This window comes from Carcharodon carcharias, chromosome 19, assembly GCF_017639515.1.
Source record: "Carcharodon carcharias isolate sCarCar2 chromosome 19, sCarCar2.pri, whole genome shotgun sequence".
NCBI classification, from domain to species: Eukaryota; Metazoa; Chordata; class Chondrichthyes; order Lamniformes; family Lamnidae; genus Carcharodon; species Carcharodon carcharias.
In genome coordinates this window covers 104691953-104711390 of record NC_054485.1, presented here as the reverse complement: position 1 = coordinate 104711390, position 19438 = coordinate 104691953, and the positions used below count along the sequence as shown (strand labels likewise).

The 19438-nt window shown below is 48.6% G+C and overlaps 1 protein-coding gene across 14 annotated transcripts in view; it reads left to right on the top strand.

Moving 5' to 3' along the window:
- LOC121291414 (tenascin-like) overlaps nt 1–16904 on the top strand; it is a 224925-nt gene extending 208021 nt beyond the window's left edge. For 13 of the 14 annotated variants that reach the window (XM_041212557.1, XM_041212552.1, XM_041212558.1 and 10 more), the window contains 12 exons: nt 515–805; nt 3463–3585; nt 4780–4923; nt 6222–6341; nt 7476–7619; nt 7787–7917; nt 9608–9740; nt 11042–11193; nt 12667–12763; nt 13160–13321; nt 14910–15073; nt 16311–16904. In XM_041212557.1, coding sequence (XP_041068491.1) covers nt 515–805; nt 3463–3585; nt 4780–4923; nt 6222–6341; nt 7476–7619; nt 7787–7917; nt 9608–9740; nt 11042–11193; nt 12667–12763; nt 13160–13321; nt 14910–15073; nt 16311–16412 — 1763 coding nt within the window. In that variant the 3' untranslated portion in view covers nt 16413–16904. The remainder of the gene's footprint in view (nt 1–514; nt 806–3462; nt 3586–4779; nt 4924–6221; nt 6342–7475; nt 7620–7786; nt 7918–9607; nt 9741–11041; nt 11194–12666; nt 12764–13159; nt 13322–14909; nt 15074–16310) is intronic. The other variant, XM_041212556.1, reaches the window with a different exon arrangement.
- The last annotated feature ends 2534 nt before the right edge of the window (nt 16905–19438 follow it).

Genomic DNA, 19438 nt, shown 5'->3' with positions numbered 1-19438 from the left:
TTGGCTGGTTTATATATAGAACAACAGATACCTGGGAGGGAGTTACAGACTGGAATCTATACAAGAGGCTTGTGAAGTTTATTTATAGAATACCAGATATTTGGGAATGAGTTACAGGCTAGTACCTATCCAAGGAGTTTAGTTGGTTTTTATATAGAATAACAGATACCCAGGAGTGAGTTATAGACCATAATCTAACTGAGGGGTTTGGTTGGTTTATGTAGAATATCAGATACCTGGGAGTGAGTTACAGACCGAAACCTAATCGAGGGGCTTGAATGACAGACACCCACCCAGGCCTAAGCTCGTGGAACAAGGATTGTGAAGTCCGATGGGAAGCGAGATAAATTGTTCATTCACTCGATAGTAGAGAAACGTGGATTTGGATTGAATTCAGCTTCTGAAGACAGACCTGAATAGTGAGATTGTGCTGAACGAGGCCCTGCCTTTTCCTACCTTGCCCTCCTCGTCCTCTTTCCGCACACATTAACCCTTCATGTCATCCTCTCTCTAGCGGTTCCCGTTCACACAGCCGGGTTCAGTACGCTGGGAAGGCTCTTGGTCTCAAACATCGACACTCACAGCCTCAAACTCTCCTGGACGGTGGAGGAAGGGGCCTTTGACTCTTTCCTGGTTCAGTACAGAGACTCTCAGGGGCGGCTGGGAGTCAAGGAGGTCACGGTGCCTGGCAACCTTCGCAATGTCACCATCGCAGATCTCATACCCAGCACCGAGTACCTCATTTCCCTCTATGGTGTGTTAAAGAACCAGCAAACGGAGCCAATTCCAATTGTGGCACGAACAGGTACTAACAGGGCCCAGTCACTCAATCATTATTCTCAGGATTATAATTTCTCTGCTGTTATCTCTGATCAATAAGCTCTTCTTCATTAACCATCACTTCATCCCAATACAGCAGGAGCTCATGTTGAGTTGTTAACAATTTTACCTCCATGTTTTTTTTTTAATCTAGAGGCCAGAGGTTTGCATTACCATCAGGGACATATCCTGCCCGGCCTAGGGTCAGGCTTTATCTCTGTTTCCTGAATCACCCAGGGCCTGAATAGCATGCTGAAATTTAGCCATGTGCTGCGTGGATGAAAATCTGAAACCTAGAGAAAATGCTGGGAATGTTTAGCAGGCCAAGCAGCAACTGCTGATGAAGGGATAAACAGATTAAACAGAGTCATAAAGCACAGGAGGAACCCATTGGGCGCATCGTGCCTGTGTTGGCTCTTGGTACACGTGTCCCTCCCACAAGTGCTCCATGACCCGCTGGATGTTTCTAGCATGTTCTGCTCTTGTTTACCACTACAATCTAACGGCAATTGTTTGGTAGGGGGATGGTGCAGTTGGCTTTGAATTCCATCACCTCAAAACACTGAGGCAATGCTGGGCTGTTGCAAAGATAGTACTGAGGGAGCGCTGCACTGTCAGAGGGTCAGTACTGAGGGAGAGCTGCACTGTCAGAGGGTCAGTACTGAGGGAGAGCTGCACTGTCAGAGGGTCAGTACTGAGGGAGAGCTGCACTGTCAGAGGGTCAGTACTGAGGGAGAGCTGCACTGTCGGTGGGACAGTACTGAGGGAACGCTGCACTGTAAGAGGGACTGTACTGAGGGAGTGCTGCCATGTCAAAGGTCAGTACTTTTTGTGTTTTAATTTTTTTATTCATTTGCAGAATGTGGGCTTCGCTGGCTAGGCCAGCATTTATTGCCCATCCCTAGTTGCCCTTGAGAAGGTGGTGGTGAGCTGCCTTCTTGAACCGCTGCAGTCCATGTGGCGTAGGTACACCCACAGTGCTGTTAGGGAGGGAGTGCCAGGATTTGACCCATCAACAGTGAAGGAACAGTAATATATTTCCAAGTCAGGATGGTGAGTGGCTTGGAGGGGAACTTCCAGGTGGTGGTGTTCCAATGTGTCTGCTGCCCTTGTCCTTCTAGATGGTACTGTTCGTGGGTTTGGAAGGTACTTTCTAAGGAGCCTTGGTGAATTCCTGCAGTGCATCTTGTAGATGGTACACACTGCTGCTACTGTGCATCGGTGGTGGTGGGAGTGAATGTTTGTGGATGTGATGCCGGTCAAGCGGACTACTTTGTCCTGGGAAGTGTCAAGCTTCTTGAGTGTTGTGGGAGCTGCACTCATCCAGGCAAGTGGGGAGTATTCCATCACACTCCTGACTTGTGCCTTGTAGATGATGGACTGAGGGAGTGCTGCACTGTCAGCGGGACAGTACTGAGGGAGTGCTACACTGTCAGTGGGGTAGAACTGAGGGAGTGCTGCACTGTCAGAGGGTCAGCATTGAGGGAGTGCTGCACTGTCAGAGGGTCAATCCAGGAAAATGAGCAGAGCTGGGAGTTCAGGGATTGGGATGAATATCACACGGCATAATTCCAGGGTCAATGTTTAGAGATCCTGGGAATCCCTCTCACTCCAGTTATCTGCATTAAGCCCAGTTTCTTTGTCCTTCCTTTCTTGTGGTTTTAACCCCTTTCCCTACCCTTCCCCGTGGCTCCTTGTTGTCACCAGCTCTGGTCCCCACTCCCTCCGCCATAGGATCTTACCCCAACGCCACCCCCCCCCCCCCCCAGTATCATTCATCGGCCAAAATGTGAGCTGGATATTCGACCTTTTGGAGGGGAAAATCACAGCTGGAACCGATCCTGTCTCCAACCAGTGGATAAAACAGCTGGAAAGCTGTAACAACAAAACAAAAACAGAATTACCTGGAAAAACTCAGCATGTCTGGCAGCATCGGCGGAGAAGAAAAGAGTTGACGTTTCGAGTCCTCATGACCCTTCGACAGAGGACTCGAAGCGTCAACTCTTTTCTTCTCCGCCGATGCTGCCAGACCTGCTGGGTTTTTCCAGGTAATTCTGTTTTTGTTTTGGATTTCCAGCATCCGCAGTTTTTTTGTTTTTATCTCTGTGGAAAGCCGTAAGTCTGGCCCTGGTTTCCCCCTGTCTCTTATAACATTGTCCCGTGTTCTCACCCTTCACTTCAGGCCCATCACGCCAACATAAAAATGGCGCCTCTCCGCAAAGCACCCTAGGTAAGTTGTTGCATGTCCCATGATGCCCTTCTCCTGCCTCCATTGAAATGAGCCGCTGGGTTGCCAAGGGACGGCTGTGGTGAGCAAGAGCCTTTTGTCGACGCGCGCGAAAAGGCTTTTGTGAACCGACACGGGATAGGTGGCCTACAATGGGGTTGCCATTGGTCACATGGGCAGCCAATAGGGCTCGAGGTCGCTGCCTCAGGATCTGAGGGGCCGTTTTCTTTTACTTCAAACAGGCGACGGTTGAAGACTTAGCTCCAGAATTGTTCATTCCTGCCCCTCCCCGATCCAAGCTGCTTCCATCGCTGTTCGTCTGGCCCTCCCCGCCCAGCCCACCACATCACACTCCCAGGGAAAGTTTGAGCGAATCCCGCTGGGAATGTCATTTTCCTTTTATTTTTAAATTCCAGCTCGAGAGAGTCGGAGCAGACTGAGGTTCACAGACCTCAGAGACACCTCAGTCACCGTCCACTGGGCAGCACCTTCAGCCCCTGTCAAGACCTTCAAGATCTTCTATGTCCCGACTAAACAAGGTGAGGCCATGGGCAGAACGTTACGTTTCCCCCGGCAGCAGGTTTGTTTGTGGGTGGGGAGGGGTGAGCATAAAATTCACCGGGTGGGCTCCCAGATGGGTTCCCGCCCACCCCAACATCTCAGCAATTTTACACTGGGACAGGTGAGGCCTCGGCCGGTCTACCCTCCCTCTCTATGGAATTCATTGCCACAGAATGTTGTGGAGGCCAGGTCATTGAGTGTATTTAAGACCGAGATAGATAGGTTCTTGATTGGTAAGGGGATCAAAGGTTACGGGGAGAATGCGGTTGAGAAACTTATCAGCCATGATTGAAGGGCAGAGCAGACTCGATGGGCCGAATGGCCTAATTTCTGCTCCTATGGCTTATGTCCAGTTGAAGCTTCGGCCGGCCGGTCCGCCCTCCCTCTGTCCAATTATTAACCACTTAAGGACCATTTCCTGCCCAGCCTCAATTTTCCGGCTGGCGGGAGGAGTTCCGGGGTATGCGGGGAGGTCAGGAAACAAATTGGGTTCAGGCTTCTGGCGAGGAGGGCGGGGGTGCACCTCCGTCAGCAGACCCCCCCTCCTTACCATTGAGCGCCCTCACCCTGGCCTGGTAACCACAGGACCTCCCTTCCCTCCCCCAACCCATCCTCTCTGCCAACAACCCAATCCCCCTTTGTCCACCTGCCCCCAGGCCTCCCCGCCCTGAGACCACCAAATCTTACCTGGTCCTGGACGCCCGGGACTTGGGCCCTGCGGATTGCTTGCAGCCGCTGTCCTGAACGGCAGCTCTCGTAAGGCGGGGCATTGTCCCTGCTGATTCCTCAGATGGAGGGAAGGGAAACCCCATCATGCTAAAAATCCCAGGCCCACGGTCGTCAGGCCAGGCCCTGCAATCAGTAACCAGCATTCGGTGTGCGTTTGTACCACAGGAGGCGTGGGAATGGGTCAAAACCATCCAGTCAATCGACCGCTGAGAGGTTCAGGAAGTGACCTTTTACCCCTCCCCCCTCCTCTCGGTGTGCCACGACCTTGAACACTTTATCAGCAAAATTTAACCCCCATGCACTGCACCTTGCTCCCCTTCAACCCCTAGTGCTGTGTGTGGCGGCGAATCTTAACCCTTCATACACCAATCCTCGGTAATCTTTAACCCCAGTGTGTCAGCAAATTTTGTTCTCCCCATCCCTGGTCGTTTTTCTTGTTGCAGGTGCACCGAGGAGTGCAATAATAGATGGCAGGAAAACCAACATCACCCTGAAAGGCCTGGTCCCAGATACCAAGTATGAGATCAACCTGGTGGCTGTGCAAGGGGCCATCGAAAGCCCCCCCATCCTGGACCACTTCACAACTGGTGAGTGAGGGATGGAAGTAGGGGTATGAGGAGTGAGAGCATGAGGGGGGGTTTGGGAATGTTGGACTTTGCACTGCAGCCCCTGGGAGATTACTGAGGGGCTCACGTTTATCTATCCTGCGTGACCCTTCAACTCTAACCCCATAATCCAATCCTCATCACTCTCCGACCAAACCAAAACCTGTTTACCCCAATCCCATTCCCCTCCTAGCACCCCTATTCCCTACCCCATTCCCCTCCACCATTTCACACACCCTACTCTATTTCTCTACGACGGTGCAGCACTCCCTCAGTACCGACCCTCCGACAGTGCAGCACTCCCTCATTACTGACCCTCCGACAGCGCAGCACTCCCTCAGTACTGACCCTCCGACGGCGCAGCACTCCCTCAGTACCGACCCTCCGACGGTGCAGCACTCCCTCAGTATTGGGACTCCCAACACCCCCGTCCCAACATCCCTCCCCAGCACTGCCCCTAAACCCTGACTACCCCTCCAAGCCTGACCCAATTTCCCCCCGCTCAACTGAAGGCTTCACGCTACACTGCACAGTCCCCACCTGGCCCGCCTCAGAAGTGCGGGCAAGACAAAATCTAAAAGATTACAAGATAAGGAAGTAGGAGCGGAGCGGCAGTCCAATTCTAATTGCCGCTCCGCGGGTAAAGGCCTCCATCAGATCAGCTTCTCAGCCTCCTCTTTTCTAAAGTAAAGGGACCCCGCCTGTTGGGTTTTTCCTGATAGTTTTAACCTCTCAAGTCAGGTAGAAACCTATTCTGCACCTTCTCCAGTCTTTCTACACCCTTAGTTGAAGTAATTGTGAGTAACTGAACATATATGTGTGTGTATATATATATATATTATTGGATTTGAAGTGAAGTGATTTCCAGATGTTACCGGGAAATATACTTTTTAAAGAAGTATTCAAGAATTCTTTGGAATTCTCTCCATCAGGGGGTCTGTGGAAGCTCAGATATTGAGTACGTTCATGACAGGGATTGATAGGTTTCCAGACACTGATGACATCAGGGGATATAGGGATAGTGGGGGAGACAATCAGGCATGACCTAAATGAGTGGCGTAGCAGGTTCAAGGGGCTGAATGGTGTACTCGTGCCTATGTTATAAAATGGAGTGACTCATGAATGTTAAACACTCTAATGGAGATTGATAGTTAGAGAGTTTTGATGATATCACTGAAGAGAGCATTGGAAGTATAATTAGTAGGACTGAACTGAATAAACAGAAGGTCCTGTCTATTATTGTCAGGTAAAGTAATCTCGACTTTCTGATGTTTATTCAGCCCCAGACGCTCCATCTGACCTGAAAGCTGTAAATGTCTCGGACACTATGGCCCTCCTGGTCTGGAGACCTGCAATTGCACCAATCAATCACTACGTCATCACTTACAGTGGCCAAAATGGTGAGTGAGACAGGTCAGCGAGTGCTGCAACGGCCAACACAGGGGCAAAACTCTCCCCATATCCCCAAACCCAACATAGGGGCAAAACTCTCCCCATATCCCCAGACCCAATACAGGGGCAAAACTCTCCCCATATTGCCAAATCTAACTTAGGGGAAAAACTGTCTGAATATCCCCAGACCAGCCCCCTGAATTTCCTGTTAACGGAGACTCTTCATAACCAGGCCCAGACACTCCAATCCCAGAGTGTCCCTTTATAGTAATTCCAGGATACATTATGCTGAATTTTACATGCCCCGGCAGGCGTGTTGGTGGTGGGGGGAGCGCATGTATGATTGCTAGGTGCCCAACCCACCACCTTCCTATCCACCCCTGAGCGCTCCCCCATAATATACAGGGTGGATGAGCAATGAACTTGGCAGCCTGCCTGCCATATTTAAATGAATGATCAAGAGTCAATTCAGCTTGTTATTAAGCCAGTTGATGATGATAATACATGCCCACTCCATAAAATGTGGCGTAGGCAGGCGGGAGTGGGAAGCTGATTTTTTAAAAATCAAGCATGTGAAGGAAGTGGAGGTGTTGCCCTTCGGAGGCTGCCCTTTGCCAATTGCGGGCAGCCCCCCTTAAGTCGAAACCCCTTTTCCATCTTTTCTACCTGTTGCATCCTTCATACCCAGCTACTGACCCCCACCCCCACTCCCATCCCAAACCCTCCCAGCCCAAAACCCCGGACCTACCTGCTCCGGGGATCCATGGCCCTGGATCGCCTCCTTCTCCTGCAGTCCCGGCAGCTGCCACTGGCGCTGCCAGGAATGATGGATGTGCTGACCAATCAGATTGGCTGGCAGCTCCAGAGGGGTGGGCTTCCCCCCTAATGAGGGCTGTAAGTTGCAATTGGCCCTCATTAATCAGCCCTGTAGCGCTTCATGGCCTGTGCGGAGCACGTTAGCTCCGCAACAACGTTCCTTCCGGGGCGAGAGTGGAGGGACGGCAGGGTGATTGCCCCTCCCCCGCCTGTATTATTGAGCCCACTGTGTGTGCCGAAGGAATTAACCACTTTTCCCTTTGGCTCGGGAATGCTAACGGAATCTGAATATTTTATCCCACAATTTTCCCTCTTGTTTCTCCCAGTTCCCACTGTGAGCAAGAATGTGCCAGGTAACACCGCAGAACTGCAGCTCACTGGTCTCAATATGAACACTGAGTACAAAGCAGAGATCCACAGTGTCAAGGGAGACAGGAAGAGCCCAAGGATCAGTACCAGCTTTGTCACTGGTGAGTAATTGAGCGAGCACTGCAGCAAGTGCAGGCTGCACAATGAAGAGCAGGCCTTTGTTCCACATCCCATGATTCTCTTTTACAGGCTCCTCCAGGACCTGTAAACCGTTCGGGCTGTCCTGAGCTGGTGAAAGGCTCTAACTATGTAACGCTTCTCTCCCTAGGGTCTGACTTGCCGAGGGACCTCACGGTGCGTGACATCTCGTCGACTGAAGGCCTGGTCTCATGGAAGAGCCCAAGAAGCCCAGTGACTGGATACCTCCTCGTGTACGAGACTGAAGGGAGCGAGGCTCAGGTATCCGTCCGCAATCAGGAAACCCGTCAGGGAAAGTGACACATTCCAGTCTGAGGAGCCAATGGGAAGGGGCTTTCTGACGATGATGTAATGTGGATCCCAAAGCAGCAACATTGTGAATGAGGGAGACCCCATTGCACACATCCCACTGAGTATCCACTGGGTCAATAAGATCAACTTCTTCCAACTTTGTAACATCTCCCATCCCCACCCCTCGCTCAGCTCACTTGCTGCTGAAACCTTCAACCCTGTCCTTGTTACCTCTAGGCCTGACTGTTGCAATGTTCTCCCTGTTAGCTGCTCATCCTCTAACCTCCCATAAACATGAGCTCATCCAAAACTCTGCTGCCCATGCACCGAGTCGCATTTACCCATCATCTGTACTCAATGACCTACATTGGCTCCAAGACAAGCAATGTCTTAATTTTAAAATTCTCAACCTTGTTTTCAAATCCCTCCATGGCCTTGCTCTTCCCTATCTCTGTAAACCCCTCCAGCCCCGTAACCCTCTGCACTCTTCCAATCCGGCCTCTTGAGCTTCCACAGCCTATTGCTCTGTTACTGGCGACTGGGCCTTCAGTTGTCTATGGGCCCCAGGCTCTGGAATTCCTTCTCTGAACCTCCCCTAAGACATTCCTTCAAAACCTACCTCTCTGATCGAGCTTTTAGTCATCTGACTTAACATCTCCTTATGTGGCTTGGTGTCAAATTTTTCCTAATTTGCGTTCCTCTGAAGTGCCATGGGACATTTTACTATGTTGAAGGGCAGTATATAAATACAAGTTGTTGGTATTGTTGAGTGAACCTTCCAGGAAGGGTCCAGCCTGTCTATCAGGACTGAACAATTCTCCGATGGTTAGAGCATCATAACCAGGTACATCTCACCTCTGCCTGACACCGACTCCCCCATCAACCTGCAGTTCATGTTGCTAGCCAACAGTTTTGAAGATTATGGGGTGATCTGACTGAAGTCTTTAAGTTTAGTTGTTTGGTAGTACAGCACTTGAGTATTGCTGAAAAACGAGACATGCTGTCAAAGCTTTTCATCTTGCACTCATCAGGACAGCTGTGCAAGAAATTACCAAGAATAACAGCGGAACAACAATTTATATTGCATGAGAAGAGGGTCCAGATTGGTTGGTAAGTTGGCTCTGGTTGGTGGAGGCGTTGCCATAGAGAATGCAGCATGGAACAGTTAACTGCCCAGCTTTGTCCAAATTCTAACCAGGCATGTCGACTCTGATTGTTCAAGGCATTGCACTGGGGAAAGAACTAGGGGATGTCTGTTTCCTAAGCTTTTGTTTAGTTGGAAGAAGTGCAAAGTGTGGACATGTCCCTTCTGTCTTGCGAGCTGACTTGATGAGTGCAAGATGAAAAGCTTTGATAGCATGTCTTTTTTTTCAGCAATACTCTTTAATTTTATTCAAGGATTTGATAGGCGAAATGGAGAGAAACTATTTCCTTTGGTGGAGAGCCCAGAACAAGGGGGCAGAATGTTAAAATTAGAACCAGGTCATTCAGGGGTGACGCCAAGAATAACTTCTTCGCACAAAGGGGAGTGTAAATAATTAACTCTCTTCCCTCAACTTCTCATCTTCTTCCTGTGAAAGCACAGACGAGAGATATAAATTCCACGGGTTTTTCCCTCCTCGCTTTTTAACCCCCCCCTCGACCTTCCATCTCTCCACAGCAAGTGAAGCTGGACCCCGTGGCAACGAGCCACAGACTGCGCCAGCTTCTGCCCAGCACCAGGTACACGGTGAGGCTGCACGCTTTGCGGGACGGTGAGCGGATGGCTGCCATTACTGCATACTTCAGCACAGGTACGTGTTTGTGCATTGAGCATTTCTGGAACACCCCTAACCTCCTCCCCCACACGCCATTAAGCCCTGGTGTTGTGACGCGACAGATGATGTGTGCCAGGCCGATCAAACCCATGAGGGAAACTTGATCACGCAGTCACAACTATTTCGGAATTTGTATTTTATTTCGAGATAAGTGCCCTGAATTCAGTGGTAATAAGTCCACCAAGAGGCTAGAGATTTTTTTTTACAAAACTAAATTAAACATTTAATAACAAAACAAAAGATTTCAAGCACATACATAGGTCTACAAACTGCTACCATAAGAACTCCTAAAACCCCTAATTAATCTGGCTTTCAGTTACACCCCTATTGAGGCAAGAGTAAATTTAAAAAAAAAGACCCCTCAGGATCTTACATGTTTCAATCAAGTCACCTCTTACTCTTACAGGCCCAGCATGTCCAACCTTTCCTCATAAGACAACCTGCCCATTCCAGGTATTAGTGTGGTAAACCTTCTCTGAACTGCTTCCAATGCATTTACATCCTTCCCTTAAACAAGGAGACCATTACTGCACACAGTACTCCAGATGTGGTCTCACCAGTGCCCTGTACAGCTGAAGTACAACCTCCTACTTTTTATTGCCCATCCCCACCTTGTACAGAGGTGATGGTGCCAGTGTTGAGTTTGAGACCACCCAGTGACTTGCTGTAGTCTGTTTCTGAGGCTGGTTAAAAGTCAGATACCTTTGGGGTGTGTGTCTGGAGTCACACACAGATACAGACTGGGTAAGGCTGGCACGTTCCCCAGCGTAAGAAGACATTGGTGAAGCAGTTGGGATTTTTAACACTAATTCAGCAGCTTCAGGGTCATTTTCTGTTCTGATGAAGTGTCATTCAGACTCGAAAAGTTAACTGTATTCCTCTCCGCAGATGCTGTCAGATCTGCTGAGTTTTTCCAGGTATTTTTGTTTTTGTTTTTCATTTTTACTGAGACCAGCTTTCAACAACTAGTCTTTTCTTCAACTGAACTCCAGTGGGATTCAGAATTGCTTTCTCTGATTATTATTTTGAATCTCAGGTCTAGCAGCACATCCACTACTCCACGCACTGTACCCACGATACCTTTAGTTGCGGTTTTTACTCTGCTGCTTCACACCCCTCAGAAGGGAGAGGCGTAAGCTTGGCGTTTCCGCCCCACTCCCTGTTTCTGACTTGGCGCACCAGCAATTTCCCTCATGAGTACACCTGTGCACTCTCCAGGATCATGTACACTGGCATCCACCCTCCCTCTCTCTCTCTCTCTTTGATTCTTCCCGTAGTCGGTGCCCGGATCCCCTTTCCAAAGGATTGCGGAGAGGAACGCAGCAACGGAAGGGCAGAGTCGAGCGTCGTCACCCTCTACCTGAATGGGAACAAAGATAAGCCCATCAAAGCTTATTGCGACATGAGCACCAATGGCGGAGGCTGGATGGTAAGCATGATACCGCAGAGTTAGAGCCACTGACCCCCGGATCGCAGTTACCCTCGGAATTGTTTTTGCGATTACCATGGGATTGTGTTTGGGATTTGGGATTGTCTTCGGAATTGCTCCAGGATTATCCCCAGGATTGTCCTTGGGATTAGGGATTTCCCTGGGATCACTCGCAGGATTGTCCTCGGGATTGGGATAGCCCTTAGGATTGCCGTCGGAATTTGGATTTTCCCTGGTATTATCCACAGTATTTTCCTAGGGATTTGGAATTGTCCTCTGAATTCGGATTGTCCTCAGGATTGCCTGGGGATTCTCCTTGGGATCGTCCTCAGGATTATCCTTGGGATTATCTTCAGGAATTGAAGATTAATCTCCTGGACATGACTCCCTGCAACAACCAGGAGAGAGCTTATTAGAGGTATTAAAAGAAAAGCAAAGTGGGGTATTATTATTTTGCATTTCTTTGACCATTTCCACTATTAGGTATAAAAATTATTGGAGGTGGCAGAAGGAAAGTTATTTGATTGGATGAGGCTGATGGTGATGTGATTAAATCTCCCAGGATGACAGTCAGTTGGAGTTGGTGACACAGTCAGGGTTCATGGGTGGGGTTAAGGTAGACTCAAGTGTTAGAGGCCCAGCTGCTGGAATCATGGGGAAGGCAACTCTTGGACATTAGGTCTTAGAATCAAAAACATCATTCAAAGAGTTTAAATTTCGCTCCCAAGGGGTCAAAGCCAGTGGTGTGGGGCCAGGGCTGAAAGCCGGGGCCAGGGCCGGTGGTGCAGGGTCAGAGTTTAAACCTGGGTTAGGGCCAATGGTGCAGGGCCAGGGCCAGTGGTGCGTGTCAGAGTTCAAACGTGGGGTTAGGGCTGATGGTGCGGGGCTAGAGTTTAATCGCAGGGTCAGAGTTTAAACATGGGGTTAGGGCCAATGGTGCAGGGTCAGAGCAAAGGTGTAGGTTGAGGGATTAAGCACAGGGTTGGAGCCAATGATGTGGAGTCAGAGTTTAAACACAGGACCGGAGATGATGGTGCACGGTCAGGGTTTAAACACAGGGTCAGAGCCAATGGTGCGGGGTCAGAGGTTAAACACGGGTTCAGAGCTGATGATGCAGTGTCAGAGTTTAAAAATGGAATGGGAGTCAGTGGTGCATGGTCAGTGTTTAAACAAAGGGTCAGAGATAATGGTGAGGGGTCAGAGTTTAAACACAGGTTCAGAACCAATGATTTGAGGTCAGAGATTAAACATGGGTTCAGAGCCGATGGTGCAGGGTCAGAGTTTAAACATGGTCAGAGCCGGTTTAAGCCACATCTGCATCCCAGCAGATTTATTATTAATTACTCTGTCGATATTCCTGATCCTGTGACGATACAATGAGCTCAGGACTTTTCCTCAGCTTGTCCTTCTGAACCTGGAGACAGGAGACCAGCTTCCAGGACTGATGATCATTTTCCTCTTTCCCTCCTCAAGGTTTTCCAGAGGAGAAAGAATGGCAAAACCAACTTCATGAGGAACTGGAAAGCCTACGCAACTGGATTCGGGGACCTGGCAGGGGAACACTGGCTGGGTAAGGACAGGTTCAGGGAGCTGGCTGGGTAAGGACAGGTTCAGGGTGCTGGCTGGGTAAGGACAGGTTCAGGGAGCTGGCTGGGTAAGTCCACACTGTCTCAGCAGGAGTTGGCAACACCCCCTTTAGTCACCACAGAGTCTGGGGTGTGGCAGGTTTCAGAGGGGGAAAATGTCGGGGTGGTGAAAGTTTGGGGGCGTGGCTGTATAGAGGGTTGGGGCGGTGTGCGTGATAGTGTGTTGGTTGAAGGGAGTAGGTGAAGAGCTGGGAGAGGGCAGGAGCGCAGGAGAGAGGTGTGTTTTGGTGCAGCTGGTCTTTGCCGCTCTGTCATTTTGGTTTATTGGGGTTCAGTCCCTTGAGATCACTGGTTAATTCTGGATTCCTCCTACGCACTAGGTCTGGAATATCTCCACCAGATGACATCGCAGCAACGTTACGAGCTCCGTGTGGATCTGAGGAATGATGATGAGTCGGCTTACGCTACCTACGATAACTTTGTGGTGGAGAGTCCGGCCCAGAAATACAAACTGAAAGTGGGAAAATATGCTGGAAATGCCGGTGAGTGAGACCTTCCAACACACCGAAGTAAACACCGCCAGCTCATTCTGCTACCTTGTACACCCGCTGACCCTCTTACCTCACCCTGACAACCTGTGCCAGACTGGGACAGGACTCCCCGACTCCCTGCTCTGGTCTGGGTATGTGACCGAACTGCGATCAGGTCAATAAGGCACTCAGAGGGGCCTCAAGAGCTTCCTTAAACTGACTCGCTCTTTGGGTTATGTTCACTTTTGCCCTCACTGTGTGTTAGACCACACTCATTATTCATTTCCATTCTAACATCAAATAAACCCGCTCCTCATTATCAGGCTCCAATATATCATTAAATAAACCCCCCCTCTTTTTAGCCCATTCTATACATTCTGTACAGACCTTTCCATCATCTTGGTCACCATTCCCTCTCTAACATTTCCCGTCTGCCAATCTCTGTGCCATTTTACCCCTGTGACGTCCATGTGACGTTGTCCATGTCTCCTTGTCTGGTGCTTTGGGGTAGCCAGGTGATTGAGGGTAGCCAGGGAGCAGTCTAGCCTGGTCTGGGGTGTAGTTGAGTGGTCAGGGGCGACATGGTGATTGGGGGATGTTGGTTGTCGAGTTACTAAGTGTGAGACCATGTTTTAAACAGTCTAACATTTCTTGGGTAACTGTCCAGGTAAGCACAGTGGGTAACTATCCAGGTAAGCACAGTGGGTAACTGTCCAGGTAAGCACAGTGGATCTCTCCCAAGTCCCAACTCTAACTCAGAGGCAGAGATATTTATGCAGGGTCCTGGGGAGCAGGGCAATTACCCAGTTTAAACTTCCAGGGAAATTCCCATGCAAGTCCAAGCATCAGGACTTCCACAGGGTCCCAACACATATGATCAGAGACTGGAACATTTGGCTCTTCAGTAACCCTTATTACTGCCTTAACATGACCAAAAACCCCATGACACACTTATGCTTCATTGCCCACTCTCTGTAGAATCACAGCTTACACAGGAACCGGATCAAAATCACTCCCTGCTTCCAAAGGGTTCGTTTCTCCCTGTCTTACTGTGTCGTAATGTCCAGTAACCGTCAAAAGGTACTTCTCTCGGTTTCCAGAAAATTCCCAATCAAATACTAGCAGTAAAGCCTATGTCAGCAATTATTTCCCCCATCGGCCATGCTAGGCCCAATCTTCTGGATTCCTTAGATTGCCACAGGAAGTGTATCTACAACCTGAGGCCGTCTTCCCTCCCGCATTCTGCCTGGTAGACCACAGAAAGGCTACACTCTCCTCTCTGCTAACCATACTAGCTGCAGCCTTTCATCTCACTCTGAAACCTTTCTGTCCAAAATCAGAAAGTCTGCCCACAGTCAGCCCAGCTGCTCCTGCCTTTGTTTTCAGGTGTGAGAACTTTGCACTTTGTGCAGCAATTCTTGACTTGGGTCCACCTGTCCCTTGGTAACTAGGCATCTAGCCTGTTGTCAGACAAGAGTTATACAACCTCCTCCCTACCTCCTTTAAATTAAAAAAGGCAGTTCAAAACATAACAATCCTATTGGAACAATCTCTTACACACATTCATTCCACCTATAACTGAACCATGTGCTTTTCATAGGCAATTCCCTGTCCTATCATCACGGCAGTAGCTTTACTACCCTGGACTCAGACAGTGATGAGGCTCTGACTAACTGCGCTGTGTCCTACCGAGGAGGCTGGTGGTACAAAAACTGTCACCGCGTCAATCTCAACGGAGAATACGGAAACAACAGAGACCATCAGGTACAAGTCACTCACTCAATCTCTCTCACCCTGTCACTTACTTACTCCCTCTTACACTCTCACTTGTTTGCACGCTCACTGCCACTCTTCCTCACTCACTTTCACTCTCACTGACTCACTCTCACCACCTCTCTTGTTCACTCAGTCTCTCACTCACTCTCACACTGTCACTCATTCACTGACTCATTCACACTCCTGCTGTTTCTCACTCACTTGTTCACTCTCTCTCTCACTCATTCACTCACCTATTCACTCTCTCACTCTCACACTCATACTCATTTATTATAAAACCAAAATACTGTGGATGCTGGAAATCTGAAACGAAAATAAAAATAGCCGGAAAAACTCAGCAGGTCTGACAGAATCTGCGGAGAGGAATACAGTTAACGTTTCGAGTCCGTATGACTCTTCATCAGAACTAAGGAAAAATAGAAATGTGGTGAAATATAAGCTGGTTGAGGGGGTGGGACAGGTGGAGCTGGAGGGAGGGCCAGTGATAGGTGGAGACAAAGGAGAGATTGCCAAAGATGTCATAGACAAAAGGACAAAGGGGTGTTGACGGTGGTAATATTACCTAAAGGATATGCTAATGGTGACATCAAGGATAGAAAGCAGAACGAGCAAGGGACAGATAGCCCTGGTGAGGGGGATCGAAATAGGCTAAAAGGTGGAGATGAAACAATGGATGGAAATATATTTAAAAATAATGGAAATAGGTGGGAAAAGAAAAACATATTTAAAAAAATTATAAATTATTGGAAAAGGGGGGGATCGGAAAGGGTGTGGGGATGGAGGAGAGAGTTCATGATCTAAAGTTGTTGAACTTGCATTTATTCACACACTCACTTATTCACTGTCCCATTCTTACTTTCAATCTCTGTCACACACTCACTGTCACACACTCACTGTCACACACTCACTGTCACACACTCACTGTCACACACTCACTGTCACACACTCACTGTCACACACTCACTCTGTCACACACTCACTCTGTCACAAACTCACTCTGTCACACACTCACTCACCCTCACTTGAGCTCTCACTCTCGCTCATTCTCTCACTTGCTGGCTTGCTCACTCAGTCACTCAATCTCACTCATTCTCTCACTTACTCTCTCTCACTTGCTTGCTCTCTCTCACTCAGCCCCTCCATTACACACTTGTTCAACTTGGGCTGTTACAATTTACTCAGAATAATGTGATCCTCCTTCACTGACTACCTTTCTCCTCCACAGGGTGTGAACTGGTACGGGTGGAAGGGATTTGAGTTCTCCATACCCTTCACTGAGATGAAGATGAGGCCTTATAACTTTGCCAGGGCCGTCAGGAAGGAGTGAGGACAAGTGGCACCCCCAAGGGTCACTTCTAAAGCTCGCAGCTAAATTCTTCCACCTGGACTTTCCAATGTTACCATGGTTACCATCAAGCCTGCAATTTTTTTGCCTACATTTCCATTCTGCTGGGATCTGGGCCCATTAGCCTTTGACCCCACCAACAATACCAATGACACCACCACTGTATGCCCCCTCATTTGCCAGCCAGGCTCGGAATTGTGCGGTTTGAAAATCATTCCCCAAAAAGCTCATAGAATTAAGCAAATGTTGAAGGAATTGGAAGGACCTCAAACTCCAGTACTGTAGATGGCGCTGTTTTCTGATCACCAGCCTCTTATATTTCTGCTGCTTTATAGTATATGAGTGCTAAGGTCAAACTCTAATATCAGAAACTCCCCCAATGCATTTTAAGAGATTTAACTTGATGAACTTTGTTTGAAGTTATGATGTGTGTTTTTTTTCTGTAATTTTTAAATACATATGATGTGCCTTTTCTAACTCCTGTTGTGTCCTGTTCATCTGCCTTGCTGTCTCCTTCCAACCTCATCCAATGAGATCGGAGGGTTTTCTTTTAGGGAGGCGGGGTGTCCTTCTATTCTTGACGATCTTTGAACTCAGCAATGGAACATAAAATCATAAATACGAGCAGGTGTAGGCCATTCAGCCCTTCGAACCTGCTCCGCCACTCAATAAGATTATGGCTGATCTGATTGTGCCTTGACTCCACTTTCCTGCCTGCCCCCCATAACTTTAGCTTCCTAATTGTTGATCAAAAGCCTGCCACTTGAATGTATTCAATGGTCCAGCCTCCACTGCTCTCTGGGGGAGAGAATTCCAAAGACTAACCATCCTCTGAGAGAAAAAATTTTCCTCATCTCCAAGCGTTGATGTGAAAAATGGTTGGGGGAGGGGGCTTCCTGTCTCAGTGCGATTGTCAGACCCTGTGGGCCAATCATAAAACTGAGACCAAGCTTCTCTTCCCTTTAACTTGAGGCTCCTTGAGAGGGTGCAGAGGAGATTTACCAGAATAGTTTCAGGGATGTGAGGTTTTAGTTACAAGGTTAGGTTGGAAAGACTGGACTTGTCTCTCCTTGTAACAAAGGAGACTGGGGGGAGATGTGATAGAGCTGTACAACATTATGACAGACTTAGATAAGATAGACAAGGTGACACTACAAGGATTGGGAGACGCAGATCTAAGATTTTGAGAACGCGATGCAGGGTGAGTGTGAGGAGGAACATTTTTTACAGCGTGACGGGTAATGACCTGGAACTCACTGCCCACAAGCGTGGTGGAAGCAGAAACAATCATTTCAAAAGGAAATTAGAACTTGAAGGAAGTAAATTTGCAGGGCTATGGGGATGGAGTGGCAGAGTGGGACAGACTGAGTTGCTTGATGAGGAGCTAGCATGGTCTTAATGGGCCAAATGGCCTCATCCTGTACCATAGATCACCCTCTGACTAACTGGGATGATGGACCCTTGAGAGGACTCTATGCACTCCCACATCATCGTCGGAACTCCTTTATCTGGGATCATGGACGCATGTGGTATAGAGCTGTCCATGTGGCGACCTCTGTGTTCAGTCCCTTATCACCAGTTTGTCCTTTGAATGATTGTGTTTGTGTGTGTGTTGCACTGCAGCCATGGAAATAGCTCACCTTGCTCAGCATAGGCTACATCCCACACCACTACACCGCTTTGGTTATGCCCCACTCTGTTTAGTCACTCTCTGCTAAACCAAATTCCGCTACATCAAAAACAGAATTACCTGGAAAAACTTAGCAGGTCTGGCAGCATCGGCGGAGAAGAAAAGAGTTGATGTTTCGAGTCCTCATGACCCTTCCACAGAACTGCAAGGAGAGAAATGGAAAGCAGTGAAGGTGAACAAGGCAAAAGAGAGATACTGAAATCTTGTCGCAGAGAGGAACAAAACTTCTTCAAGGTAGGCATTTCTTGAAGAGGAGTGGCAGTCAATTAAACACACAAAAAAAAACTGCGGATGCTGGAAATCCAAAACAAAAACAGAATTACCTGGAAAAACTCAGCAGGTCTGGCAGCATCGGCGGAGAAGAAAAGAGTTTCGAGTCCTCATGACCCTTCCACAGCTCTCCGCTACATCAAGCTGTACTAAGTCACGCATCAGCCAAGGCTTACGTTCAGGTTGCAAAGCTCTACGAGGACATTTCCCACGTGAAAGGCGCTATGCAAAAGCAAGTCGTATATAACATTCACAGCCTATTTCTGCTGAGAGTAGCTATCACTTCTTTATGAATATAGGAGCTTTAAGAGATCATTCAGCCCCTCAAGTATGTTCCAGCATTCATGGCGCCCTGCATCTTAACTGCATTCACCTTCAGTAACCCCAAATATCCTTACCCAAGGACAAGATCTATCGATCGCAGCTTTGAAATGTTACTTTGCCCCCCAGCCTCAACAGCTATTTTGGTGAGGAGAGAATTCCAGATTCTCACGACCATTTTTTTTCTTGCCATCCGCCCCCTGCCTCCCATTTATAATGAGCTTCAACCCTCTAATGGTCTCCCCCTCGCATAGAGAAGGTGGACGGTCCATAATATGACCACACCCCCCACGATCTGGTGAAGCCTCCAGAAGCTGCAGTATTCTATTAGACTGACCACGTGGTACTTGTGCTACAAGGTTCATCTAAGTTGTGAGCGATCGCGGAAGGTTGGAGATGGGTGAGGGGTGGTCTCATGTGTGTCCTGTGTCGGGTATCCCGCGTGGTCAGTTCAGATCGGCATAGTCACTCAGGTGAAAACATTCACTCCCACTCCCCAACAATGGACGGGTCACTGAAACTGTCCCAAACAGGTTTGGACGGGGCAAAGCTCTTACATTGTCCCAAAGCGTGAATTGAATTGGATACAAGTGTCCAGTTGGTCCCCGAGTGTCAGTGAGGTCCCAAACATCTCTCATATAAACTAAATCTAAAACGTTTACTCCCTGGAGCAAAGATCAGAATCAAGGTGAAGAAATCAGAGAATGAGATGCGAAAATGGGACGGT